The 20274-nt window shown below is 47.0% G+C and overlaps 1 protein-coding gene across 1 annotated transcript; it reads right to left on the reverse strand.

Annotated features, from left to right (window-relative positions):
• Nucleotides 1-181: 181 nt before the first annotated feature.
• GSG1 (germ cell associated 1) lies at nt 182-8177 on the reverse strand. The gene is made up of 5 exons (XM_005890022.3): nt 7859-8177; nt 6228-6398; nt 5272-5424; nt 3709-3820; nt 182-984 (listed from the first exon to the last, which is right to left on the reverse strand). The coding sequence occupies exons 1-5, from the start codon at nt 8175-8177 to the stop codon at nt 645-647; spliced, it is 1095 nt and encodes a 364-aa protein (XP_005890084.2). The 3' UTR covers nt 182-644.
• Between the last annotated feature and the right edge of the window lie 12097 nt (nt 8178-20274).

Consider the following 20274-nt stretch of genomic DNA (forward strand, 5'->3'; position numbering starts at 1 on the left):
CTGGCATCCTAAGCATTAGGCCACCAGGGGACTTCAGGGGGACTGTTTTGGGGGTGGCCTGTCCCTGCAGGCTGTGGGAGCCTTCTCACGTGTCCTGCTCTCCTGGTCTCTCCAAGGATAATGTGTAATTAACATAGTAATTAACATGGTGTGATGTGGTCCCTACCAATGGGTGCAGGACGCTGTGGCAGGCACCCGCTCTACACGGCATAGCTCCTAGTACTGCCTCCCCGTGTGTGGCTTTAAAGTCAAGTGCGCCACGGCTGAGCTGAGCCCTATCAACCACCCATCTCTGTTCTCCTGACCAGCCTGATTGCCCCTAAAGGGCAGGATCTCTATTTTACTCCTTTTTTTATCTCCCAGAACGCAGCACATAATGAACAATCGAATTGAGAAGAACTTCTGAATGAGTGAGATGTGGGGTGGGGGGCGGTGGAGTGGGGGCAGTGAGACTGAGCTGTTTTGGAAAAGGGAGCCAGGGCGCTGGGCACCTGGACATGCAGCCCTTGGACTTAGACTTTCAATACCCTTGTTCTTAACCTCCGAAAGTCACACTCAGGAAACAGACTGTGGCTTGAGCACGTGTTGGTCACAGAGCAACGTGTAAGGTGGGGCTTCGGTCTGCTCTCCAAACCCCCTAACTCCTAACACTCTTCTACAGATGAGCTAGCTGCTTTGGTCTCAGGCTCCTGGCTGGTGCCTTGTTGAAGTTCCTTGTCATGTAGTTCTGAGTAGAAGTCTACCCCTTCGGAGATGGAGCGGATGGGCTGACAGTGGAACTGGGGGTAGCTGGTCACGGGGCCCCCCGGGTGGGCTGTGCACGCCAGTTGCTGCAGGAAGCACTGGTGGTGATGTGGTTGGCAGCCTGGGGCTCCTCGGAAGCTCTTGCTGTGCCTGCACTTGAACTCCAGCACCAGCCGGGTGTAGGTGTTGAAGGTGGTGACCGCCGATGCCATGCAACAGGTAAAGGAGACCCAGGCCGTGCTAGGGACACACACACACAAAATGGGAAATTAAGATGCTTTCTCACGGGTTTGAAAGAAAAATATCAAGGTCCCTTCCTACTAGTCAACTAGGGGATGCCTCTTAGGGATTTAGGAACATGAGGGTGTCACCTTTCACATATAGATAAAGAGCAGAGGTCTGAATTTGGTCTGTCCTAGGGTAAGTTCTGAATGTTTTGTAGTAAAAAACCATGATTCATATGGGGTTAAAGTCAGGAGTTTAACATTCATTTTCACTGCACTGATTCGTTGTAAGTGCTGTGTTCTTTCATACCTGGTGGCCTATTTTATACGTGTGTATGTTTGTGTGTGTTGTTGTTTAGTCACTAAGTTGTGTCTGTCTCTTTTTCAATCCCATGAACTATAACCTGCCAGGGTCCTCTGTCCATGGGATTTTCAAGGCAAGAATACTGGAGTGGGTTGCCATTTCCCTCCTCCAGAGGATCTTCCCCACTTAGCGATCAAACTTGCATCTCCTGTATTGACAGGCAGATTCTTTACCATCTGAGCCACCAGGGAAGCTCTGTGTATATGTGTATACACACACACATACACACACTCACTCCTGCCCCGCCACACACAATTTTTTGGACTACTGCAGTTTCCCAAGCTGCAGTTACCCTCATATAATCTCAACAATTCCACAGACCTGTAGCTCATCTGACACAGTACACGCAGCCCAACGCACTACCTCTTACCTTTCCCTGACGTGTGTGTGTGTGTGAGTCACTCAGTCGTGTCCAACCCCATGGACTATAGTCTGCCAGTCTACTGGAGTGGGTAGCCGGCTATTCCCTTCTCTAGGGGAATCTTCTTGACCCGGAGATTGAACCTGGGTCTCCTGTATTGCAGGCAGATTCTTTACCCTCTGAGCCACCAGGGAAGCCTGACACACACATATTTCCTGCCAAAGATTTTCCTGCACTCAGATACCTCTTCCGTCTTCCTTGGTTTTCAGCCTAGCTGTCGTAGGGTCTCCAGAGTTGAGCCTCGGGGAGGCATTCAGGAAGCCCTGAGTACACATCCAGAGGCATTAGTATAGACTTCTCTAGTGGAAACAAGGCCTACAGTGCAAACAGTGTGGTTCTTAGCCCAGAGAAATTTGTAAAAGATGGAACAGAAGCTGGATGGATTCAACAAAGAGAAAAAGACACCAGGGAACCATATCAAACACACTCCTAAGAACCAGGAAAGTCAAACCCCTAAGTGCCTCACCATCGTGGGAAGCCCAGGACACCAGGAGTTGGGGGGGTGTTGTTGGGGGGTGGATTTCACGAGGCTGTGACAGTGGAAGGCCACGTGCCGCTGCTGTGCGTTCCCCTCTGCTGCCTGTGACGGACTAAGATGCTTTGGTGGGAGTTTTGAAGTCTGAGCCCTGCAGTTGAAATGCCAAGAATGGCTCAAAAAATGGACAACAGCTGAGAAATGATGAGTCTGGAGATGAGCTAAACTGTGGTAGGGTGGCTGATGGAAAGATCAGAGACCCCCGAATCCAATAGCCCATTTATACCATGAGGAAAGGGGATGGGATCCTGTGACAGACAGGTATAGGCTTCCATGTGCCTCTTCGGCACAGAAACTCAAGCCTGGCACTGTCTTTCCAGCACTGGTAAATGCTTAGCACTCAGCCCAGATGGTTCATAAAGACCTAAGTCGGCATCTGTGTAGTGAATGGAGAGTGTCCCTCAAGGGAGAAGGTAAGAAACCCACATAAAGGGGATGTTACCCTTGAATGTATGTGTTTCATCATGGTCTCTGCTTCCTTCTTTATAATAAGATAAGTCTAAACTAACTGAGGAGAAGGCGATGGCACCCCACTCCAGAACTCTTGCCTGGAAAATCCCACGGATGGAGGAGCCTGATAGGCTGCAGTCCATGGGGTCGCTAAGAGTCGGACACAACTGAGCGACTTCACTTTCACTTTTCACTTTCATGCATTGGAGAAGGAAATGGCAACCCACTCCAGTGTTCTTGCCTGGAGAATCCCAGGGACGGGGGAGCCTGGTGGGCTGCCGTCTATGGGGTCGCACAGAATCAAACACGACTGAGGTGACTTAGCAGCAGCAGCAGCAAACTAACTGAGCCCTTAGTTCTTTAAGGGTTACGGGGAGACTGTTTCATTTCTAACACAGTTTGGTGGAATAAGAATGGAGACAGGATGAACTTATTCATTATAGGAGGAGAGTGGGCAGCCATTCACAGAAATGGAATCCAGATTTCAAGGCTATTTCTTCATTTCTCTGTCTCCCAAGTATTTTGAATCATAAAATATTGGGTTGGCCAAAAAGTTTGTTCAGGGTTCTCTGTAAGCTTTTATGGAAAAATCTGAATGAACTTTGTGGGCCACAGAATATATAAAATGTAGAGCCTCATTTCCATAAACCATGCAAAATCAGTCTCATTTCCCTAGGACGTCCTACATGTCAGGTGTAGAAGCACTTCTTAACAGCTTTATCAGCAGAAAAACTTGACAACGTCCTCACGAAAAATAAGCCGGAGGAATCCACTCTGTACCTCTCCTTGGAAGGTGGGGAGAGAATGGGTATGGCCTGCTGGTCCAGCCCTCTGGATGATTGACAGGTGTCTGGGATGAGGGATGGAGAGAAGGAAGGAGGACAGAGAGCAAGTGCCTAGCTGAGGGCTGCCATTAAATGGAGGTGGACCGGGGAAGAAGAGAAAGGTGGCGGAGGTGATAAGCACTTACTAGAAAGCCCAGCCATAGTTCCAAGCGTGTGGCCTCCAGTCTTCTGGACCCAAGTTGGCCGTTGCCTGGAAAACCTGTGAGTACATCATATGGCCCACCATCCCCAGAAGGCCTGCAAAAGAAACAGGGAGGCAGCACCCTTAGAGAAAGGCTGGCACTGCCATCTACCTATAGGGACTACGATTTGGGAGCAAATCATATTCCCTATCTGGCATCAGGGCTACCCTGCGCTGGGGGCTCCTCCTTGAAGGCATGTTTACTGTTGGTTCCCCAGATGTTCGGTTTTGAGCTATGGGAACATTTCTAGTCAATGCTGCACGCTGGGCTCTCCTCCCTTTTAGGTCTTTCCCATCTGCATCCCCAACATGAACCCTCTCCTTCATCATCTGCACTAGGGGCTCCAACCTCTGGGGTCTAATGCTGGATGATCTGAGGTGGATCTGATATAATAATAAAAGAAACAAAGCGCACAATAAATGTAATGCGCTTGAATCATCCCCAAACCATCCCCTGCCCCCAGTCTGCAGAAAAATTGTCTTCCATAAAAAATGGTCCCTGGTGCCAAAAAGCTTGGGGACCACTGATTTACAGGCATCTCTTACTTGATCCAACAGAGTCCGGCAAAGCTGTATGCATGTCACGACTCAGAAGTAATAAACCAAACCGTATTGTACATAATGAGAAAACTTGCAAGTAGAAAGAACCCAGAGAGAAATCATTTTGCAAAGTACGTAATGACATAATCTAGCATTTTGCATGCTGTTTCGGTTTAACTGCTGGGCATACACACTGGGGAAACCAGAAGGGAAAGGGACACGTGTACCCCAATGTTCATCGCAGCACTGTTTATAATAGCCAGGACATGGAAGCAACCTAGATGTCCATCAGCAGATGAATGGATAAGAAAGCTATGGTACATATACACAATGGAGTATTACTCAGCCATTAAAAAGAATTCATTTGAATCAGTTCTAATGAGATGGATGAAACTGGAGCCTGTTATACAGAGTGAAGTAAGCCAGAAAGAAAAACACCAATACAGTATACTAACACATATATATGGAATTTAGAAAGATGGTTAACAGTAACCCTGTATACGAGACAGCAAAAGAGACACTGATGTATAGAACAGTCTTGTGGACTGTGGGAGAGGGAGAGGGTGGGAAGATTTGGGAGAATGGCATTGAAACATGTATACTATCATGTATGAAATGAGTCGCCAGTCCAGGTTCGATGCACGATACTGGATGCTTGGGGCTGGTACACTGGGACGACCCAGAGGGATGGTATGGGGAGGGAGGAGGGAGGAGGGTTCAGGATGGGCAACACATGTTTACCTGTGGCAGACTCATTTCGATATTTGGCAAAACCAATACAATATTGTAAAGTTTAAAAATAAAATTAAAAAAAAATAAAGACGCCTGTGCTGTATCTCCTGGCTCCATTCTTTAGCTTTCTTCGGGGCTCCTTCCTTCCCTTAGGACAGAGATTCCAGCTGCCGGCTAGGCTTCAAAGGCAACAGGGGACACCCACCCCCTCCGTAGCTCCTGAGACCCTGCTCACCCGACAAGACAGAGGAGATGGCAGCAAAGGCGCTCAGCTTGAGGCTGCAGCCAGGGTTCCCCGTGAACAGCAAGTCCGTCAGTAGCAGGATGAAACTGATGAGTTCAAGTCCAATGTAGGCAAACTGGGCTCCCAGTGATAACCAGAGGATCTCTGTCAGAAACCAGAGGAAGAAGAACCCTCACCCTGACAATTAAATAACTGAACGAGCGGTGAACAAATGCTGCCCATGAGAAGTGGAGAGCCTCATTAGCACCAGAGGAGAAGACAGAGTTGAAAGCAGCTGCGACAGTCCTTGACCAGGGGGCTCTTGGCTATCAGCTCTCACTCTACGCAGTATCCCATACACAACCATGCTTAACTCAGTGTAAATACTCTTAGGGAGACTGGAGAAGAAATCATCCAATTTCCACCAAATCTTTTAGGGATGTAACTTTTGCTACTTATTTCTGTTTCTTTTCTTAAAAAATTTTAATTCTGGAACCATCTATTTTGTTTCTCTTCTTCCTCCCCTCAGGCCTTGACTCCTTCCTTTCTATGTTACAAAAAAATGTATTACATCAGTGTTAATTTTGCATTGGTAGAGGTAACCTAACCAACTATCATTATGTTTTGGTACTAAGGGATATATACATTTCAATAAAGTTACTGAAAAAAAAAAAAAAAAAACATTGGAAAAGGAAAAATTCAAGCTTTCTACATGGTTACTTGGCAACAGGAGTAGGTTAGAGCTGTTGGTAGATTTCTGTTTGGGAACTTTATTTGTCCCTGCTGATGATTTTTTGTGTTCCTGCCTGGGAATGAGTGTCAGCCAGGTGGGAGTTTGAATCAGCCTAGTGGGAGTTAGTGTCACCCTGTGAGACTCAGAAGAAAAGAAAAGCAGGAGATCACAGTACAGTTTAGATCCCCAGAGGCCCACCTCAATGGTAACTAAATTTATCATCAAACCCACATACTTGCCACAAGCCCCAAGGGAGGGTGGGAGAGGGAAGCCTTCTCCATCAACCGCTTCCCTCCAAATCTGAGAGTGGGGTGACGTGGGCCTTGCAACGTGGCAAATTCCAGTAGTCCTTTCTCACCTCTCTCGGTTGGTGGTGTGAGTTCAAGGAAACTTCGGCACCTCTCCCCTGAAATAGACAAGGTACAAGGTGGTGAGGTACTGCCCTGGTTGAGGGACACAGGCTTTTCCTAATTGCATCCTGGGGGCCTGCCCAGCACATGGGAGGCAGGCCATAAATGTCTCTTTGGCAGCAGGGAAGGATGCAAGGATAGATGAACAAAATAGGCCAGAGCCATCCAAGATTAATTTCTGCCTCAAGTCCTGATGATGAAGAGGACACTCCCCGAGTCACCCAGGGGGTGTTTCCAGCGTTGGTTCACCAGCTCCTTCTGCTCCTGCTGCTGGCTTGAGTGGCTCTAAATTGTTTCCCGGACTGGAGTCACAGCAGTGCTAAATGGCACAATAATAAATATAAATGGAATTCTCTCAAATCATCTCACCCCCTCCTTCTCCCACTGAGTCCAAAAGTCTGTACTTTACATGTATGTGGGAACGTACAAATTACCACATGTAAAATAGATAGCTAGTGGGAGTTTGACATATGATGCAGGGCACCCAAAGCCAACACTGTGACAACCTGGAGGGATGGGGTGAGGAGGAAGGTGGGGGCTTCAGGATGGGGGGACACATGTATGCCTGTGACTGATTCATATTGATGTATGGCCAAAGCCATCACAATATTGTAAAGTAATTATCTTCCAATTAAAATAAATAAATTAAAAATGTAAAAATAAATGGATATACCCAAGAGTTTATAATCCTTTCCCATCTCCTTTTCGCCTTAGCCCAACCTGGGAGAAGCTGTAGACTGCAAATTGTACACAGTTCTGGGCTTTAGGAAAATTTCACCAAAGGGGGTCTTTGTAAGCTTTGAGCAGGGATGAGGGAGTGTTCTCTGCTATTCGCCCAAGGACAAGCCCCCACCTAACATGCTGGCATAGCGCCTGCTTTGAGAGTGTACGCCCCGCGACCTGAGACCTGAGAGGGTCTGTCTGCGGCTCCTCTGGGGAGAACTTCCACGATGTATTTATCCTCCCTGGGCTTCACTTGCCCTGCCTTTTCAGTGGCAACAATAACACTTAGAATGAGAACATGCTTCTAGGATGCTTTAAGGGCCATCTACTCTGATGCCTGCATCTCAAAAATGAGAAAATCAATGCCTGTAGGAGTGAAGTTGTTCCTGTAAGGTTACAGCTGGTCAGAGCCCAGGCTTTTTCTACGACAGTCTCCTTGTTTTGTCTCTAAATGGCAACTCTAGCTGGCAGGAATGGGAAGTCTCATAACCTTCAAAGTCTGCATGAGACTGTTGAAGGGGGATGCTGTTTGAAACCAGCGACTGTCTGGAGGTGAAATGCCCGATGGATGGAATTTCGACCTTATGACAAAGGAGTTTGATGTGGAAGGGATACAATGGAGAGGGGGGAGATGCTGAGGCTAGGGGTGAGCCCTGCAGGTATGAACGAGGGAGGGCCACTTCCCTCTGTGAGGGAGGACAAGAAATCAGGCAGCTGGGGGCGAGGCAGCTACCTGGTTCTTCCATGATCTCCGCACAGGATAGCCACATGCCGCTCCGGAAGGCATGGAAGGTGAACCGATCATCCCCGGTCTCCCAACTGTAGTGCACCACCTCCGGGGAAGATGCGTTGGTGCCGCCCCCATCCAGGGGCACCGGCACGTCAAAGCACTTGGCTGGTAGACCTTTCCCGCACAGGGGCTTGGGCACCTTCTGTGTGCCCACAAACCAGTAGTTGCTGAGCAGGGATGCTGTGGAGAGGCTGAGTGATAGCATGTTGAGGACGGCAGATAGGCGTGTCCGTTGGCTAGAGAAGCCCTTCGGGAGCCCCATCTGTAATAAGACACACACACGCGGAGCCTGATGTTAGAGCCTCATCTGAGATCCGAGATCAGCACCCTCCCCCGAGGGTCCCTAAACTCCATGGAGCTGCTTTCCTCCAACACAGTGGGCGCGACCAGCCCTTAGGAGTTTTCTCCAAGTAGCCTTGGGCAAGCTCGGCTCCAGGAGTGGCCTAGAGCAGGCGCTGAAGCGATGATGTTTATTTCAGCCGGACCTTATTATATTAAAACGCTTATTGGGGATAATCTGAACAAGCATCAGATAGTAATGTGATTAAGCCACTGAGCTAGTGTGCATCTGGTTGAGAAAAAGGATTGGGCGATCACCAGATGTTCCTGCTGGTAATCTTTGGTTTTGTCTTCAGGGAAAAGTAGTGGGGAGGTATTTGTTGTTGTTGTTGTTGTTACGAGGATTTACTTAAATAATACAAACAAAATGTTGGGCACTTATCTGACATATAATAATGGCTCACATGTTAAATTCTCCATTCCTCCAATCTAACAAAAAATATTTATACTCCTTTTAGTTATAAATGGGTTTTAATTTACGACTATCCTATATAAGGTTTTGATGTCTTCCTCCCTGGTAGCTCAGATGGTAAAGAATCCACCTGCAATGCAGGAGACCCAGGTTCAACCCCTGGGTCAGGAAGATCCTCTGGCGAAGGGAATGGCAACCCAGTCCAGTATTCATACCTAGAGAATTCCATGGAGAGAGGACCCTGGCAGGCTACAGTCCATGGGGTCTCAAAGATTCAGACATGAGTGAGTGACTAACGCTTTCACTTTTCCTGTGCTAGATTCCTCTGAGAGGAGTAAGGGGGCATATATCCATGGGATTCTCCAGGCAAGAATAGCGGAATGGGTAGCCATTTCCTTCTCCATGGGATCTTCCTGACCCAAGGATCGAATCTGGGTCTCCCACATTGCAGGAAGATTCTTTACCATTTGAGCCACCAGGAAAGCCCATTTATCCTATTAATGAATGTTAAAGAGGATGCTCCCTAGGGGAGCAGATAGAGGCACCGGGCTCTTGAGGGTGGGAGGGCAGAGGACCAACTGGGACGCTGCAACCCTTGGAGAGGAAATAGAGTGGTGGGTTTTGAGAGAGGTGGAGATCTGAGTGCAGCTTCCACCCACAATGCCTGAACTGAGAGAATCTCAAATGCAAGGTGGCTGCGTGGTACCCATGGAGGCTGGGCACTGAGCGCCCTGGCCTTGGAGCCATAGGAGGGTGTCCTTGGCGGGTGGACAAGGAACCTGCAGGTGCAGCTCCACAGCCCAGTGTGGTTGCAGTGCCCGGGGGCGACCCGGTGGGTGGCTGCAGAATGAAGGCAGCCCCCGTGGCTTTGGCTGGAGCCCTCGGCCTTGTCATTTTTAACCTAAAAGAAGGGTGAGATGAAAATGTCCAATGTTAGATGTTTCAGTGCTGGGGAGTGGTGGCGTGGAGCCAGATTGAATTTGATTTATTAATAAAAATAAAGAGATCTGACAGGTCTGACACTTTGCATTACGAAGCAGTTTGTACTGTTATATTAATATATACTGAACGGAAAAGAAGCCCATACTTAGTTGCTGACAGACACTTCTTAAAGTAAACCATCTTGAGCTTTCTAAGGGGAATCACTTACATCAGAATTAATCAGACCCAAATCTGCTTAGTTTAAGAGATGTAAATAAAACCATAGCTAAATAAGACAGGCCCATAAATCTGCCTCTCTCATCATCTCCAGCTGAACATTTTCTACATTAAACAGGCAACTTTATCTTAGAATCATAATAGTTTGTTCTTTATAATTTTTAGGGGCTAAAACAGTACATGCCACAGACAAAGTGCACTTTTTTATGGCAATAAGAAATATACCAGATTCATATGTAGATATAAGCCAATAAGGAAAATGTATGATAAAACAGCTTCTGTAAAGCAATTTGCTAATAAGATTTTTTTTTTTTAAAGCACTCAACAAATTAACTCCAGCAAGAATTGTTGGTTCAAGACTCTGGGTGACCTTGGTGAGGACTCAAAAGCCATGATACCTGGAAGGGGGGGTGGTCTTATATTGCCAGATATGGAAGTCATTATAAGCCCCTTTTCTTCTCCTAAAAGAATGTTTTCATCTTGTTTTTTAGTTTTGAAAATCCTATTGGTTTTTGTCATTGTTCTGCTCCTCTTAATTAGTTACCTTTTCTATTTTTATATCCATTGCTTGAATAGGAAACAGACTTCAAGGTACAACATTTTCATCCATTATTCTGTATAAAGATGGAACTAAGGATTCAGGCAATTCTACGTTTTTGATAACTTTATTTTCAACCCCATATTACTTGGAGATTTAGCCACTATCCCATCAGATTTTAAAATTTTACCCTCAATCCATTTAAAATCATACCTATTCACAAATTATTCATCAGGTTATTCCGAAATAAGAGTCATGAATCCCCTCATCACAGTACAACCACTTTGTAGCAGCTCTAAGGTGACAACCAATTTAAGAAGTTGAGAAAGAGAATGAAAAAGAGCTTGGGAGAATGAACTTATGGTTACCAGGGGGAAGGGATAGTTAGGGAGTTTGGGATGGACATGTACACGCTGCTATATTTAAAATGGATAACCAACAAGGACCTACTGTATAGCACAAGAAACTCTGCTTCATGTTTTGCGGCAGCCTTCACGGCAGAGGAGTTTGGGGGAGAATGGATACACGTATACGATGGCTGGGTCGCTCTGCCGTGCACTTGAAACTATCAGAGCATTGTTAATCAGTTATACTCGAATATGTAAAAAGTTTTGAAAAGAGAAGAAAAAGAGCTTGCAATGAAGTCCAAAGACGCTGTTCCCAGGAGTGTCTACCAAGGACAGACTCAAGGAAACTCATTCAACGATTATCTTGATAACTGAATGAGAATCCATTCAAGAATCTTCAAGAATTGTCTTCAACACCCACACTGCCATACCCTTCACTACATATTTTATTCTTCCCCCTAAAAATGCCTTTCTCTTGATTTAGAAGAACAATCTAATTTGGCAGTCGGTTTCCTTCAGGAGATCACGGAGAAGAAATAACGGCCACAGACACGTTCTATCTTTGCAGGTACTGACAAGCCCCAAGCCGAGGGGACTCTTCAGTCTCTAAAAAAGGGACAGTGTGTGGCTTCAGACACAGGCTCAGACCACTAGGAAATATAGATTGAAAATCTATACTTTTCAATAATTAATTTCTACCAATTTTCAGTGATTCTTCCATCAACATAAGTTAATGGCAAAACCTCAGGATTAACACAGACTAGTAAAGACAACAAATAGATGAGACTGGCACATCTCTTAAAAGAAATCAGGAGCAAAACAGCTATGAAATGCATGTTCCAAACAATAAGAGAGGGAAGCTGGTTACCTTGACCATGGTCCTTGTCTCACAGCTTGTCCAGAATGACTGCAGATGCCATCTGTGCTCCAAATCCCTTTGGTTTAGTGTTGGTAGAAAGAAAACTCCCTTTCCATTTCCCTCCCACCTCCTCCCACCCCTCCCCTCTGTCATATATTTTGGAGTGCTTCATGATTAAACGCTGCCTTGTGGGGAACTTGGGCATTTAAAAATTGACAAGGCACTCATGGTCCAGTTGTCCTGAGCGATTACACAGAAGAGCTTGCCATTGGGGATTCGGCACAAAGACGCAAGGACCTACATGTGCAGAGTGAAGAAACAACAAAATTCTGTAAAGCAATTATCTTTCAATTAAAAAATAAATTAAAAAAGTGCACAGTGATTGAGTGTCCATCACACTGCCACTCCCTAGGAACCTGGTGGGAATGGATTGGGCTTGATTTTATGGCAGACAAAACATCGCAGAGTCACCATTGCTTTGTAGTAACTTTTGTCAGTTCCCATTCCCTTGTGTCGGGTTTTCCATCCCCTTCATAAGCCCTGTGATCTGCAATGTCAGGGGCCTCATAGAGCCATGGGTATGGAAAGGCTTCCTGGTGTCACGGGTGGTCTCCACTCTCCAGTGAGTGACATTAGTAAGAATTATAACATCCTGAGACCATCTGTGTGTTAGGTAGTGTTGGGGGTAAGCCTGCAGAGGGAGGAGGATTGGAGAGAAATAAATCCCTGGGTTAGCAAAGCTGTGGCTATCTACCATGTCTCTCCCAATCTTTGGGCAAAGGGATAAATTTGTTTTTTAAAGTACATTTCTAAAACTTAAACAAAAAGCAAACAAACCTGGCAAATCAATAAGGGTTTGATTGCATATCTTTTGTTGTCAGTCCCCTAGGAATACAAATGGTGCTTTCTGTCCTCAAAAACTGTGCCAATTAATTGGGGTTGAGAAGGTGGGGAGACTGCTGTGTTCCCCTGAATACCCAAGGACCTCATCCTCCTCATCCTGGCAGATGCTCTTCCTTCCTTCTTCCTGGAATGTCTTCTCTTCTTACCCAAGGATCTGCCTCTTGTCAAGATGAACTCAAGTCACTCATTTTTGAAAATGCTTCTTCCTAAGGACCATTCCCTCCTCTCTGTCCTTGTCTGCTCCCATGGTGCTTTCTATATTCCAGCTGTTTGTCTTGATTGTAAAGTCCTCAAAGTCGGCTCCATATTTGAGAGCAGTAGGGGTCAATTCTGATCAGCATCAGAACCATCTTTGCAACTTTGGAAGATATGCAGATTCCTAGGCTCCATCCTGAGCTGCCATAGTGGTTCTGGGGTGATGCCCAGGAACCTATAATTTTAGAAAACTTTTTGCATACACCCAGGGATGGAGTTCTGAATTTCCGGTTCCACATGTGAGGAACTTGGGAGTCACCACTCTGACCACACAAGTAAAAAAACTGAACAGACTGAAAACTATATAATAGGGAATTAACGTGCCATAAAAATCACACCTGTTTGACTCACTTTGGGCTGACATTTAGTGAAAGCCTCTCTGCCCTGCCCTGCCCTTCCGCCACGTCGACCAGATCTGCCACCAACCGAGTCATGATGCTCACATCCTGTGTTTGTGCAGTTGGTTTGGGGACTCAAAGGCAGGCTCCCCTTGGAGCATTTGAATTAGTCCACATTCTGCCAAATTAGTCTTTGATCTTGATCCTGTCACCCGATATATTCTGTACTCTATTTTTTTAAAAACTTTTAATTTCATATTGGGGTATAGCCGATTAACAAGGTTGTGATAGTTTCAGGTGGACAGCAAAGGGACTCAGCCATACTTGTATCCATTTCCTCCTAAACTCCCCTTCCATCCAGGCTGCCAGGTAACATTGAGCAGAGTTCCCTGTGCTGTACAGTATGGTTTTGTTGATTATCTATTTAAATATAGCAATGTGTACATGTAGATCCCAAACTTCCCAACTATCCCTTCCCCTGATCCTTCCATTCCCCCATCCACCATAAGGTCTGTGAATCTGTATCTGCTTTGTAAATAAGTTCATTTGTATAATTTCTTTTTAGATTCCACATATATGATTCCTCCTAGGTCAGGAAGATCTGCTGGAGAAGGGATAGGCTAGTACTCCAGTATTCTTGGGCTTCCCTGGTGGCTCAGCTGGTAAAGAATCCAACCGCAATGCAGGAGATCTGGGTTCTATCCCTGGGTTGGGAAGATTCCCTGAAGAAGGGAAAGGCTACCCACTCCAGTATTCTGGCCTGGAGAATTCCATGGACTGTATAGTCTGTGGGGTAGCGAAGAGTCAGACATGACTGATTGTCTTTCACTCACTCACTATACGATTCCACATATAGGGATATCATACCGTATTTCTCCTCATTTGTCAGCCTTATTTAACACCCTGTTTGACACATGTGTGCTTCAGTCCAGGGGTGATGTCTGTATTACCCAAAGACCCTTTATTTCCCTCCTCTCCTTTAAGAAAAGGGAGCAGAGAATTTCTGATTCCTGTTCGCCATTGAATTGGCTGTTGGTTTCTGGCTGCAGTTTTCATCTCAACTCTGGGTGGCACTATCTTCCCATATTTTCCTTCTTCAATCGCATGCTTCCCTACACCAGCAGCAAAGGTGGGTGGAGGTGGCTGCCCCACCCCACAGGCTCGCACTCTCTTTTCTTGCCTTGGCCTCCTCCCCACACAGTAATCTATAGAAGCCATGCGTCAGCTTTCTGGAATTCACGGCTCACAATGAACTCTGGAGCCATCCAGCTGCTCCCTCGAGAACATCTTGTAAGATTGTTTCCTGTGGCACATTTTTCTGTGGCCAGTTTTAGTTTTCAGTGACTCAATAGGTCCTCAAATACTTCCCATGGGAAATACAACTCCGAGGTATCAGAAAATACTGTTCAACAATGTTTCCTGATGAGTTTTGTGCACATTTTTCTTGACTTAATCGTATCCTCATTCCCTTTCCACCCCAGAAGAGTGACCAATTCTTTTCCCTTCTCTCTGCTTCCACCCTGCAAATACTTGGAGACACTTCTCATATCCCGCTTGAGTCACCCTTTGGCACAGTCCTGTCTTTGGTTTTTATTACCTCTGCTCATAAACCGCACCTCCTGTACCTTAATAGCCCGAAATATGCCCTCTCCAGGGAAAAGGAGATGGGAGCAGCAGTCTCAGATGGGTTACGTGAGGAAGTCTAGAGGTAGATTTAGAGAGTGGAGCTGATGAAACTTCAGCTCTGTGGTCCCCCACTTACTCAGGCCCCTTCCAAGATGCTTATTATTTAATTTCTACTTGTCATTTTATACTATTTTTTTAAAGAGGGCCTTCCAAATTATATTATTTTAGCCTTCCCAAAGCCTAGCTCTGGGCTTTTCTAGTGGCTCAGACAGTAAAGAATCGGCCTACAATGCAGGAGACCTGGGTTTAATCCCCGGATAGGGAAGATCCCCCTGGAGAAGGAAATGGCAACGCAATCCAGTATTCTTGCCTGGGAAATCCATGGACAGAGGAGCCTGGCGGGCTACAGTCCATGGGGTCGCAAAGAGTTGGACACGACTGAGAGATTAACACTAAGGCCTAGGTCTGGGGGAGGGGCCTGGCGGGCTACAGGCCATGGGATTATAAAAAGTCGGACATGAGTGACTTAACATGCACATACCTGTAGGAAGCTGTGCAGTTAGTGTGCATGCTTGTTTGACTGTGCCCCCCACCCCCATGCCCTCCGCAAGAACCCTGGGCCACAATGTTCAATTTCCTCTTTTTGACAAAGCATGAGTTTGCCTGCCTGACCACAAAAATCAGAGTTGAGTATCCCACTCACGTCTTTTCATTGTAATTTAAGCATGTTAGGTTTTTGTTCCTTCTCTTTCTTCTCTTAAAGTAATTGCTAGTCAATGCCACATAAATATAATTTGAGTAGGCTCAGAAGCTCCTGACTCAACACAGATGAGAAGATTCCGTGTCTCAGAACATTCCTGAACTTTGGCGTGTTGGACCCTGACCCCCTCAGGATACCTCCACAGGGATGTACGTGCAACTGAACGTTTGTGACATCACAAAGCCAAGGGCTGGGACCAACCTATCCCTGCTAAGGTCCTCAGTTACTGTGCCCTGCACTGTCCAAAACCACATTTACTAGGTATGAAAAAAAGAGAAATTGATCTTGGGACACCCACACATACTTTGTAAACAGGAATTCAATTTGGTTTGTGACTACTCTGGCGATTAGAAGTGATTAAAACAATGGGTTAGAATGCTGAGGTGCTGAACCAGTTCAGTTCAGTTCAGTTGCTCAGTTATGTCTGACTCTTTGGGACCCCACAGACTGCAGGCCAGGCTTCCCTGAACCAGGGAAGATTGTAAAGCACAGCCCTTCCCTCAGGTCCAAGCCTGGGCTATGGATTCCAGGTTTTGTTTTTTTTTTTAATTCTCACACATATCCATTTTGGCATCTTGTCCCGAGAAAGGTTTGTTTGGAACAGTTGTTCACTCACTCACTTGTGTCCGACTCTTTGCCACCCCATGGACTGCATTACACCAGGCTTCCCTGTCCTTCACTATCTCCTGGAGTTTGCTAAACTCATGTCCATTGAGTGGGTGGTGCTATCCAACCATCTCATCCTCTGTTGTCCCCTTCTTCTCTTGCCCTCAATCTTTCCCAGCATCAGGGTCTTTTCCAACTAATTGGCTCATCACATCAGTGGCCAGAGAATTTGAGAATCAGCTTCAGCATTAGTCCTTCCAATGATATTCAGAGTTAATTTCCATTATTTTGGGACATAGATAGTATACTCTCTGTCCTCCCAGGAGTCAGATTTCTGACCCAGGCCCTATTAACTAATTCTTTTCTGTTACTAAGTAGACGAAAGGTTGCAATACAGTGTAAAGGTTTCAGTTGTTATTGGCTCTGGTCTACACTGCTCTATTCTGTGTGCCTTCTCCTGTAACTCATCACATGGTTTACTTGGCTGGTCTGTTCACTTGACTAACTTTCTAGATACAGTGGCAACTATGTCTTATTCATTGTTGATCCTCAGAGCCTAGCCCTAACAGCCACAAATGAATGGAATGAATGAATGAAGTGCATAATGGAAACCTGGCTCACAAATACAATTAGGAAGACCATGGCTGAAGATAAGATCTTAAAGAAGTGTCCAAACAGCCTTCTATGGTGAAAGGGACAGGGATCCTCCTGCTTCACATATGAAAGAGCAGGGAGAAGTTGCAAAGAGGGTCCACAGACACACCCTAGGCCTTTCTACACAGGAGCACCCTGAGTTTCATCAAACAGACCCTGTGCCAATACACTTCCTCCCACCTGTGGAAACATTCCTGTTGTTTGACGCGTCAAGCCCAGAAAACAGCAGTGATCTCACGAGCAAGTATTATCTTCAGTTCACAGAGACCGGGGTACAATCAGATTGCTCACAAGCCAGTGACAGTCTGGAAATGTTATGTCCTTTCCCAAGCCCTGTGATTCCCTCCTGGTTGGAGCCCTTTCGGATGGTAGATCGCGAATGTCCAAAGTTCTGAGGTTCTGTAGCCTTTATTACAATTATTACTTCAATGCCTCACACATGACACATTTACTAAGGATGATTAGCAACGTTGGCTCAGGACATTTTGATATCCGCTTCCCAGCCCTAATGGGAAGTCTAACATCACTAAAATGCCCATGCCGAGTGTCCAAAATACTAAAGCCACTACAGGACATTGAGCTCTGGGGTTTCCCAGCTTCAGGTTAATTCCTAATGTAATCATGCTTTATGTTCACATGGGCCCAGACACTCACAGAATAAGAAAAGGACTCAGTTTTCCTAATACGGGTCCCGAGTTCTGGGAACACCTACTTCTGTGCAGTGGGGAGGGCCAAAGAAAATCATTTGCGGGGGCTCTCCTCTCGGTGGCTTTTCCCGTTCCTCTTTTTAATGGAATTGTTTGAGGGCTTTTGCGAATGCAGTCATTTCCAGGAGAGGAAGCCGCCTTCTTTCATGCCTCAAGCAGCTGGAGTGAATCAGAGGGGTAGTCCCATCTGGGCATCCTGTGGGGCAATCGCTCACGCGGGGGTGACGGAGCTCTCGGGGGACTGCTGGGGCGGGGCGGGGGTGGTGGGCTGTCGGGGACAGACTGGCGGGGCAGGGGCCTAACGGGAGTGGCCTCTCAAGGGGTGCCCCGTTTGCATCCGGCATGCGCGCCCCACCCCGTCCCTTCCTTCTCTGCCCTCTCCCCGGACTTCCCCCGGCAGTCGCAGAGCCCGAACGTCGGGTTAGTTCCCGCGGGCCTCCTCCCATCCGCTAGTAACACGCCCGCCCTCGGTTTACTACGGCGCCCGGTCGCCTAGCAACGGGAGAGCGTTGCCAAGGTGACGCTTGGAGCCTGTTTTGAATCGTTTGGCTAGGCCCAGCCCAGCGGCAGAGCGCCGGGATGTCCCGAGCGGGTGGGGCTCCCCGCCCGGGGCCTCTACATCTTCCTGGGGGGACGGGGACGGCGTCCCGAGGGTCCTCCCAGGCGGGGTGGGCAGAGGGAGTGCGGAGATCCCCGTTCATCCCCCTGAATTCCGCTCACGAGCCGGTGGGCAGAGGGTCGGGAGGAGCTGAAACCCAAGTCTAAGGTCTCCGCGCACCCTGCCCCCTTCCCCTAAAGGTACGCCCCGGCTCCTGTTCTGCAGAAAGGCCTTGTCTCTGCCTCATTTCGTGGGTCCGAGAGACGGAACTTCGAGGCCACCAACCCACAGCAGATTGAATTCTAGTCCCTGCCCCACCCCATGACTCTAAAGATTTTGGCCAAGTTCCCTAACCTCCCTGAGCGACTGTTTTCTCGGAGGCGAATTAAAGAGAGTTGTCCTCCTCGGTTACGCCGTCCCTCTCCTAGACGGTTTGGCAGTTCTTGCCTGGAGAATCCCAGGGACTGCGGAGCCTGGTAGGCTGCCGTCTATGGGGTCGCACAGAGTCGGATACGACTGAAGCGACTTAGCAGCCACGGACGTTTAATCCTCACTACCCGGAGAAGTCAGAACCCCAGTGTCTCAAGGCCACACGCTCGTAATCGCAGAGTCAACTTGGAAACCACCTGAGTCAAGGCCAGGCCGCCCCTCGGTCAAGGCGAAGCCTGGTCACCCTTACCTGTGGCCCAGTTATGAAAGCGCACTCAGAATGAGGCAACAGATTGCCTCCTTTAAACTTCACAGGTGTATACTGATAAACGGACTCTCCCATCATTTCCTCTGTATCTCTCCTCGTAAACCAATAAATTTTTTTTTTTCCACTACGGCTAGTCCTAGCTGTATTCACTTCTGAGGGTTGGCCTATTCATGATCTAATCGCTTAGGGAGATTCTGAACCAGGGAAGTGGGCTGAGCCCAATAATCTGGTGGTTCTTCAGAACTGTGAGCTCTTTTCTGAGGCTCCAGAAGTGTCTTTTTTTTTTTTTTTAAGAAACTCCTTTTCTTCAGATATCTCTCACTTCCAGCCCATAAACAGCGCACCACATTGCTCTGTGTGTGTGTATTTTATTTCTCAAGCTAATCGTAAGTTTCATTTTTCTCCCCTGCGAAAGGTAAGATATAGGAGAGTGAACATCATTTTTTTTGTTTGTTTGTTTTTAGTAACCCTGTGAGCTGCAAGTTGGGAGTTGCCAACTTTCTCAAAATGGAAGGCAAGTCACTTCCAGATGTGCCTTCTCCACTAAACAAGCCAAGATATCTTTGTTGGCTGTGAGTGTCTTTCTGGGTCTGGAAGTGTCTCTGCAGATTCTGAGACCGGGAAGAGCCCAAGATTGTGCCGTCCTTTCTTAGTTCCAGCAGATTTTGGATTGGAGCTGGTCATGGGAATGCCTCAGCATCTCTTTCAGTTCACTGGAGTGATAGTTTATCACTGCTATCACTTCCGTGCCACTGGGCCTTTGCCAGGGACTAGATTTTGTAGTAGAAATCATACAGATGGAGAGGGGAAAAAAGACCTAGAAGGCATTAAGCTGCCCTGGGAGCAGAGGAAAGGTGTGATAAGAGACAAAGGAGGAAGAAATGGAAGTTTTAATAGATGATGAAAGAACAAGAGGCCAAGGTAGGGCCATCACTGGGTTTATCAATAAAAACTGGGCTCAAGTAACACATTTTTACTCCATTTCAGATAATCCTACCGAGTGTTCTCAAGCTCCTTACGATGAGTTTGTATAACCCATATTATACATCCAATAGTAAGGGGACTACACATGAGATAGTCATGAGATTTCAAAATTTAAGTACCTACCTTCTGGGTGAGACAAACATTTTGAATCAGCTGAGAGGAATTGCTCATTCACTTTTGAAGTTATGAGGCAGAGGGGTTTCAGTGTTTCTTCTGTTATGTCTTAATTGGTTGCATGGGATGAACCTTGAGTGTGAAGATGAATCAGAGCCCCTCTTGCCAGCAGAGGGGTCAGGTGGTATGAGGTAGGCTGGAGAGGGTGTCCTCTCATAACCAGGACACGCTGGGGTGGGGCTGGCTGACCCAGGAGGCCGCCTCTGTGACATCACAGTGGCAGGCAGGGGTCTCCCTGCCGCTCACTCTGCCTCCTGCCCCCACCCGCAGAAGGACTGGGGCCACTCTGGGGTTACCGCCCAGAGGCCAGCATGTCTCTTGTGTCCTCCAGATCTTATGCTTTTATTGCTGTGCATAAGAATCACCTGGGCATCTTAGTAAACTATCAGCTTCTGAAAGTCGGG

Source organism: Bos mutus, chromosome 5, assembly GCF_027580195.1.
Source record: "Bos mutus isolate GX-2022 chromosome 5, NWIPB_WYAK_1.1, whole genome shotgun sequence".
NCBI lineage: Eukaryota > Metazoa > Chordata > Mammalia > Artiodactyla > Bovidae > Bos > Bos mutus.